At 46.5% G+C, this 9303-nt stretch overlaps 1 protein-coding gene across 5 annotated transcripts in view; it reads left to right on the top strand.

The window, feature by feature from the left end:
* Nucleotides 1-1161: 1161 nt before the first annotated feature.
* GREP1 (glycine rich extracellular protein 1) overlaps nt 1162-9303 on the top strand; it is a 135732-nt gene continuing 127590 nt past the window's right edge. For all 5 annotated transcript variants that reach the window (XM_063430916.1, XM_063430919.1, XM_063430918.1 and 2 more), the window contains exon 1: nt 1162-1293. In XM_063430916.1, the coding sequence (XP_063286986.1) occupies nt 1227-1293 (67 nt within the window). In that variant the 5' untranslated portion in view covers nt 1162-1226. The remainder of the gene's footprint in view (nt 1294-9303) is intronic.

The following is a 9303-nucleotide window of genomic DNA, read 5'->3' as shown; positions in this document are numbered from 1 at the left end:
TCGCCCAGATCCAAGCTATCTGGGGCTATGACTTGTTTGTGGGGTTTGATGGGGACAGTGACAAGATAACCGGGTTCAGTAATAAAATGATAGGGGCAGTGATGGGGTGGAGGGGAGTTCAGTAATAGAATGATGGGGGCAGTGATGAGATGGTGGGGGGGTCAATAATAGAATGATAGGGGACAGTGAAAGGATGGTGGGGGGGTCAGTAATATAAGAATGATGGCAGTGACGAGATGGTGGAGGGTAAATAATAGAATGATGGGGCAGTGACAGGATGGTGGGGGGTTAGTAATAGAATGGTTGGGGCAGTGACGAAATGGTGGGGGGTTCAGTAATAGAATGATGGGGCAGTGACGGGAGGGTGGGGGGTCAGTAATAGAATGTTAGGGCACAGTGAAAGGATGGTGGGGAGCTCAGCAATAGTAATGGAACGATGGGGCAGTTATTGGGTGGAGAGGGGGTTAGTAATGGAATGATGGGGGCAGTGACGGGAGGGTGGGGGGTCAGTAATAGAATGTTAGGGCACAGTGAAAGGATGGTGGGGAGCTCAGCAATAGTAATGGAACGATGGGGCAGTTATTGGGTGGAGAGGGGGTTAGTAATGGAATGATGGGGGGAGTGACGGGGTGGAGGGGGGCTTCAGTAATGGAACGATGGGGCAGTTATTGGGTGGAGGGGGGGTTAGTAATGGAATCATGGGGGGAGTGGGGGGCTCAGTAATAGAATGATGGAGCAGTGACGGGAGGGTGGGGGGGTCAGTAATAGGGCACAGTGAAAGGATGGTGGGGGTCTCAGTAATAGAATGGTGGTGGCAGTGAAAGGATGGAGGCGGGCCCAGTAATAGAATGATAGGGCACAGTAAAATAATGGTGGGGGTTCAGTAATAGAATGATGGGGGTCAGTGACAGGATGGTGGTAGGGGGTCAGTAATAGAATGATGGGGCAGTGACAGGATTGTGGGGGAGTCAGTAATAGAATGATGGGGCATTGACAGGATTGTGGGGGGGGGGGGCAGTAATAGAATGATGGGGGCAGTGACGGGATGACAGAAAAGGGTGGAGGGTGGAGGGTGGGCTCTGTGTGGAGGAGGAGTCCTGGTTGTGGGCTGAGTTATGGGGGATATTAAGGACCGTACTTCATTCCACTCTCTCTGCTCTTTTCACTTTCACCGACTGCTCGCTGTCAGGACCCTCACTGCACCCTCACTGCATCCTCACTGCATCATGCTGCCCAGTTCCAGCCTTTGCCTCTTCCTGATACTGTCCATAGTAAAAGGGAGCTTACAAGGAGGTAAGTACCACTCGCCATGTACTGTAAATCTGTGATAGAAGCAAAATGTGTTTTACTGGAATATGACTGGCTGATCTCAGCTCTACTCCACTCACTCTCCAGGTTACACTCACTTTGTGTCACACTTACTCTCCAGGTCACACTCACACTCCAGGTCACAATCACTTTCCAGGTTACACTCACTTTGTGTCACACTTACTCTCCAGGTCACAATCACTCTCCAGGTCACCCTCACTCCCTTTGAGAATGGCTACACACTAGGGAAGGATCTTGGAAGGAAAAAACACAGAATCTCTGTTGGAATATTCCTTAATTATCCTTAAAATTGAGGATATTATTATGAAATTATGTGAGGGTATTATAATGAGGGGCTTGGTTATGTGAGGGTATTATAATGGGGGGCTAGGTTATGTGAGGGTATTATAATGGGGGCTTGGTTATATGAGAGTATTATAATGGGGGGCTTGGTTATATGAGGGTATTATAATGGGGGATAGGTTATGTGAGGGTATTATAATGGGGGGCTTGGTTATATGAGGGTATTATAATGGGGGATAGGTTATATGAGGGTATTATAATGGGGGCTAGGTTATGTGAGTGTATTATAATGGGGGGCTTGGTTATATGAGGGTATTATAATGGGGGCTTGGTTATGAGAGGGTATTATAATGGAGGCAGGTTATATGAGGGTATTATAATGGGGGGCTCGGTTATGTGAGGGTATTATAATGGAGGACTTGGTTATATGAGGGTATTATAATGGGGGCTTGGTTATGTGAGGGTATTATAATGGGGGCTTGGTTATGTGAGGGTATTATAATGGGGGCTAGGTTATGTGAGGGTATTATAATGGGGGCTTGGTTATGTGAGGGTATTATAATGGGGGGCTTGGTTATATGAGGGTATTATAATGGGTGCTAGGTTTTATGAGGGTATTATGATGGGGGGCTCGGTTATGTGAGGGTATTATAATGGAGGACTTGGTTATATGAGGGTATTATAATGGGGGCTTGGTTATATGAGGGTATTATAATGGGGGCTTGGTTATGTGAGGGTATTATAATGGGAGGCTAGGTTATGTGAGGGTATTATAATGGGGGCTTGGTTATATGAGGGTATTATAATGGGGGATAGGTTATATGAGGATATTATAATGGGGGGCTAGGTTATGTGAGGTATTATAATGGGGGCTTGGTTATATGAGGGTATTATAATGGGGGCTTGGTTATGTGAGGGTATTATAATGGGGGCTAGGTTATGTGAGGGTATTATAATGGGGGGCTTGGTTATATGAGGGTATTATAATGGGGATAGGTTATATGAGGGTATTATAATGGGGGATAGGTTATGTGAGGGTATTATCATGGGGGCTTGGTTATAAGAGGGTATTATAATGGGGGCTTGTTTATGTGAGGGTATTATAATGGGGGGCTTATGTGAGGGTAATATAATGGGGGCTTGGTTATATGAGGGTATTATGATGGGGGCTTGGTTATATGAGGGTATTATGATGGGGGCTTGTTATGTGAGGTTATTGTAATGGGGGCTTGGTTATGTGAGGGTATTATAATGAGGGGCTTGGTTATATGAGGGTATTATAATGGGGATAGGTTATATGAGGGTATTATGATGGGGGCTCGGTTATGTGAGGGTATTATAATGGAGGACTTGGTTATATGAGGGTATCATAATGGGGGGCTAGGTTATATGAGGGTATTATAATGGGGGCCTTGGTTATGTGAGGGTATTATAATGGGGGGCTTGGTTATGTGAGGGTATTATAATGGGGGGCTTGGTTATGTGAGGGTATTATAATGGGGGGCGCGGTTATGTGAGGGTATTATAATGGGGGGCGCGGTTATGTGAGGGTATTATGATGGGGGGCTTGTTATGTGAGGGTATTATAATGGGGGCTTGGTTATATGAGGGTATTATAATGGGGGCCTTGGTTATGTGAGGGTATTATAATGGGGGGCTTGTTATGTGAGGGTATTATAATGGAGGCGCGGTTATGTGAGGGTATTATAATGGGGGCTTGGTTATATGAGGGTATTATGATGGGGGGCTTGTTATGTGAGGGTATTATAATGGGGGGCTAGGTTATATGAGGGTATTATGATGGGGGGCTTGTTATGTGAGGTTATTGTAATGGGGGGCTTGTTATGTGAGGATATTGTAATGGGGGGCTTGGTTACGTGAGGGTATTATCATGGCACCTCCTGCAATTAAACGCAGCAAGCGCCCCCAATTACAACCCTGGCACAGCAAGCTGACCCGTTACCTCTAAAAATGTTCTAGAACTGCTGAACGCTGCTGGAGAAAGTCTCACTTTGCATCTGACTTGGTCCACTATAAATTTATGCTGCGCTCCTACAGCATGGCTCTTTCCTCTTTCAAAAGTAAATTACTTTAACACCCTCATAAGCACACTGTCCCATCAACCCAAACACCTGTTTCACACTTTTGATGCCCTTTTACTCCCCCTCCTTCCACCACCTTGTCCGCCACAAACTTTGCATCTCACTTCACTGAGAAGATCTTTACAATCAGGAAAGAGATCGCTAATCTCTCTCATACCCCTATCATTACATCACCCAACCCCACTCCCTCCACCATTCTACACTCATTCGCACCTGCTGCAGCAGAAGAGGTTTCTGCTCTGCTCCGGTCCTCCCACCCCACCACCTGCTCCCTCGATCCTATTCCCTCGCATCTCATCCGCACTATGTCTCCCTCTGTTGCTCTTCCCCTCACTAAAATTTTCAATCTCTCCATTTCCTCCGGCACATTTCCCTCACCCTTCAAACATGCAACTGTAACCCCAGTTCTGAAAAAGCCCAGCCTTGACCCCAACTCTCCTTCCAACTACCGCCCTATCTCACTACTGCCATTTGCCTCCAAGATCCTCGAGAGAGTTCTGTACACCAGACTGACTGACTTTCTCAAAACCAACTCTCTGCTTGACCCCCTTCAATCTGGAGTCCGCGCTGGTCATTCTGTTGAAACGACTGTGACCAAAGTATCCAACAATTTAATTGCTGCTAAATCTCGCGGCCATTACTCTATCCTAATTCTCCTTGATCTTTCTGCTGCCTTTGACACTGTTGATCATCAACAGCTTCTTCGCATTCTCCGTAATTTTGGTCTACGGGATACTACTCTCTCCTGGTGCTCCTCCTACCTCTTCCAGCGCTCTTTCAGTGTTTATTTCTCTGACTCTGCCTGTTACCCCCAACCCCCAAGGTTCTGTCCTTGGTCCCCTACTGTTCTCTATCTATACTGCCTCCCTTGGTAAACTCATCAGCTCATTTGGCTTCCATTATCATTTCTATGCTGATGACACGCAAATCTACCTGTCCTCCCCTGATCTCTCTCCGCCCACCTTGACTCATGTCTCTGACTGCCTCTCTTCGATCTCCAAATGGATGGCTGCTCACTTCCTTAAACTCAACCTGTCCAAAACAGAACTTCTGATCTTTCCTCCCTCAAGTGTTACTACTCCCGTGTCTGTCTCCCTCCAAGTCAACGCAGGGCCGGCGCGTCCATAAGGCGGCCCAGGCGGCCGCCTTAGGGCGCCCGAGCAGGGGGGGGCGCAAAAATCCGAATCCCCAGCCATCGGCTAGGGATTCGGATTTTTATAATACCGCAGCCTACCTTGCCCTGCTGAGGCTGCCTGCTTCCCTTACTTCCGGACCGGAGGTGAAGTTCCTGCCGCGCCGCCCACTCCTGATGATGTCAGGAGGAGGGCGCGACTTACACCTCCCCCAGAGTCCCCTGCGGTCCACCGTCGGATGCATCAGGGCCGGGCTCCCTCTGCTGGCTCCAATATGGCGGCGCCCATGACAGAGTGGAGCCCGCCTGCGTTTGGAGCCAGGCCAGCCCGGAGAAAACAGGAAGGTAAGGTAAGGGAAGGGAAGGGGAGGGGAGGGGAGATAGGCAGATAGGCCCAGGCGGACTTTAGTTTAATATGGTGAGCCGAGTAGGTGGCCTGACTTCCGCCCCCTCCCCCTTCCCCCTTCCCCTTTCCCCTGACTCCATATTGTCAAAGTCCTGCAGGCAGGCGGCAGCAGACTTACTTTGGGAGAGCTGCCTCTTCTGCAAGACTGCTCCCCATAGTGTTGGAGTGCCTGCAGTCTCCTCAGATCCCCATCACTTTAGAACTGTCTGCCAGCACTTGAAGGGGGTAAGATTAATTTTTTTTTTTTTTTATATTTAATTTTTTTTTTTATATATTTAATTTTTTTTTTTTATATTTAATTTTTTTTTCATTCTTTATTATTATTATTTTTTTAAATTCTTTATTTTTATTTTGGTTGTGCATAAAATAACATTGGGCTTGCACAGCTCCAAAAGCTGTTGCAAGCATTTCTTTGACAGGTATTACAAACATAACATGGTATACAGGGCCGGCGCGTCCATAAGGCGGCACAGTGGCCGCCTTAGGGCGCACCGGCTCTGGGGGCGCAAAATTCCAGTGACCGGCAGGAGGGAAGTGCTCCCTCCTGCCTGGTCACCTCCTGGATCCCCGGAGCTGCTGGGGGGCGTGCGGCTGAAGTTGATTAGGAGGCGGCGAGGGAGCTCTCTGATCTCTCTGACCGGCTCCCTCGCGCGCCTTTTGCTGATGCCGTGGGAGCCAGAATATGACGTCATATTCCGGCTCCCGCGGCATCAGAAAACAGCCTGCGAGGGAGCCGGTCAGAGAGATCAGAGAGCTCCCTCGCCGCCTCCTAATCAACTTCAGCCGCACGCCTCCCAGCAGCCCCACTGGACCACCAATGAGAGACCCACGCCAGCACTCCAGGTAGGGAGGCTGGGTGGGACATTTAAATGTAATTTATTATTAATTACTTTATTAATTACTGTGTGTGTGCATGTGAGTGTGTGTGTCTGTCAGTGTGTGTGTAAGTGTGTCTATGAGTTTGTGTGTGAGTGAGTGTGTCTGTCGGTGTGTGTGTGTGTATGTCAGTGTGTGTGTGTGTGAGTGAGTGTGTGTGTGTGTCTGTCAGTATGTGTGTCTGTCAGTATGTGTGTAAGTGTCTCTATGAGTTTGTGTGTGAGTGAGTGTGTCTGTCGGTGTGTGTGAGTATGTGAGTATGTGTGTGTGTGTGTTCGAGTATGTGTCTGAGTTTGTGTGTGTGTGTGTGTGTGAGTGTGCGCATGTGAGTATGTGTGTGTGTGTGTTCGAGTATGTGTCTGAGTTTGTGTGTGTGTGTGTGTGTGTGTGTGTGAGTGAGTATGTATTTTTATGTATGCCTGTCTGTATGTATGTATCTGTATGATGGTATGCCTCTGTATGTATGTATGTGTCCGTATGCCTGTATGTCTTGTACGTATGTTTCTGTATGTCTCTGTATGCATGTATGTAACTGGATGTATGTTTGTCTCTGAATGTCTGTATATATGTCTCTGTATGCATGTATGTAACTGTATGCCTTTATGTCTCTGTATGTACGTATGTGTGTGTCTGTGTGTCTCTGTATGCCTGTATGTCTTTGTATGCATATTTCTGTATGTATGTATGTGTCTGTATGCCTGTCTATATGAATGTGTCTGTATGACGTTATGTCTCTGTATGCATGCATGTATCTGTATGTGTGTATGTCTTTGTATGCCTGTATGTATGTATGTATGTATGTGTCTGCATGCCTGTATGTCTTTGTATGTATGTTTCTGTATGCCTGTCTGTATGTATGTGTCTGTATGACGGTATGCCTGCATGTCTCTGTATGCATGTATGTCTCTGCTTGTATGTCTCTGACTGTATGTGTCTGTATGTCTCTGTATGATTATTGCTGTCTTTGTATGACAGTGTACCTGTATGACTTTGACTGTGTGACTGAAAAATGATGCCTGTGTGCCTGTGGCTTGGGAGGAAAGACACACAGGTGAAGATGCATTTTTTTTTTTTTAATGAGGGTTGGGGGCGCCAAAATGCATCTTCGCCTGTGTAACTAAAAATCCTAGCACCGGCCCTGAGTCAACGGCGCTACCATTACCTCTACCTTGCAGGCTCTTTGACTCCAACCTCTCCTTCACCCCTTATGTCCAATCAATCGCCAAATCCTGTCGCTTCCATCTCAAAAATATAGCACACATCCGCCCCTATTTAACCCCGGATGCGGCTAAGGTGCTGGTCCATGCTGTTGTTCTCTCTCGCCTTGACTACTGCAATACTCTTCTCAGTGGTCTTACGTGTTCCCAGATTGCACCGTTGCAATATATAATGAATGCGGCGGCAAGGCTGCTCACACCTCCCACGCCTCCCCGTCAGTCCCTGCATTGGCTCCCAGTTAGATTTAGGGCTCAATTCAAAATTCTGGTGCTTGCTTACAAGTCCCTACATAATGCTGCTCCAACCTACCTATCCTCCCTAATACACAAGTATGTCCCATCGAGGCCCCTATCCTCTGCCAAAGACCTCTGTTCGTACTCCCACCTCTAACGCTCGCCTCCAAGACTTTTCCAGGGCTGCACCTCTTCTGTGGAACTCCCTTCCCTCCTCTATCAATTAAACTGTTTTTATCTCCCCCCTCCCCCACCATGACTCCTCTCATGCAACTGTCAAAAATTACCTACTAAACCCTCAGCGAATACTTTTTTAACAACTTACTTCGTACCCCTACTTTTACACTTTGTGTCACTAACCCCACTCCCTCTAGAATGTAAGCTCATAGAGGAGGGCCCTCCACCTCTCTGTTCCTGTACGCCGAGTTGTCTGGTTACAATTAAATGTCTGTTAGTCCACCCTTTGTACAGCGCTATGGAATCTGATGGTGCTATATAAATAATAAAATAATAAATAATGATAATAATTATAATGGGGGGCTTGGTTATGTGAGGGTATTATAATGGGGGGTTAGGTTATGTGAGGGTATTATAATGGGGGGCTTGGTTATGTGAGGGTATTATAATGGGGGGCTTGGTAATGGGGGGGCTTGGTAATGAATTATAAGGGGGCTTCGGCCAATGTATGGGGACTAGTCATGGTGATTATATTAGCAGAGTGCTAGGTTAGACAATGTGATTATTATAATGGGTATCAGAGGTTTAGATTATAATAAATAATCGGGCCATATATTATAACAAAGGGGGCTGGAGAATAGGCAATTATGGAAGAATAGTGAGTGGGGGCAAGAATAGGAAGGGGTAATTGAAGAATAGGGGGGGCAGGAAAATTCAAAGGGGTGTTTGAAGAATAGTGGGGGCAGAATATTGAGAGGGGGTAATTGAAGAATAGTGAGGGCTTGAGAATGGGGAGGGGTTAATGGAAGAATAGTGGGGGCAAGAGAAAAAAAGGGGGGTAATTGAAGAATAGTGCTAAGCTGTGACATATAGAAACATAGAATGTGACGGCAGATAAGAACCATTCGGCCCATCTAGTCTGCCCAGTTTTCTAAATACTTTCATTAGTCCCTGGCCTTATCTTATAGTTAGGGTAGCCTTATGCCTATCCCACGCATGCTTAAACTCCTTTACTGTGTTAACCTCTACCACTTCAGCTGGAAGGCTATTCCATGCATCCACTACCCTCTCAGTAAAGTAATACTTCCTGATATTATTTTTAAACCTTTGTCCCTCTATTTTTGAGACTATGTCCTCTTGTTGTGGTAGTTTTTCTTCTTTTAAATATAGTCCCCTCCTTTACTGTGTTGATTCCCTTTATGTATTTAAATGTTTCTATCATATCCCCCCTGTCTCGTCTTTCCTCCAAGCTATACATGTTAAGATCCTTTAACCTTTCCTGGTAAGTTTTATCCTGCAATCCATGAACCAGTTTAGTAGCCCTTCTTTGAACTCTCTCTAAGGTATCAATATCCTTCTGAAGATACGGTCTCCAGTACTGCGTACAATACTCCAAGTGAGGTCGCACCAGTGTTCTGTACAATGGCATGAGAACTTCCCTCTTTCTACTGCTAATACCTCTCCCTATACAACCAAGCATTCTGCTAGCATTTCCTGCTGCTCTATTACATTGTCTGCCTACCTTTAAGTCATCAGAAATAATCACCC

Source organism: Pelobates fuscus, chromosome 8, assembly GCF_036172605.1.
Source record: "Pelobates fuscus isolate aPelFus1 chromosome 8, aPelFus1.pri, whole genome shotgun sequence".
In the NCBI taxonomy this organism is placed as follows: Eukaryota; Metazoa; Chordata; class Amphibia; order Anura; family Pelobatidae; genus Pelobates; species Pelobates fuscus.
This window is presented reverse-complemented; position numbering and strand designations above follow the sequence as displayed.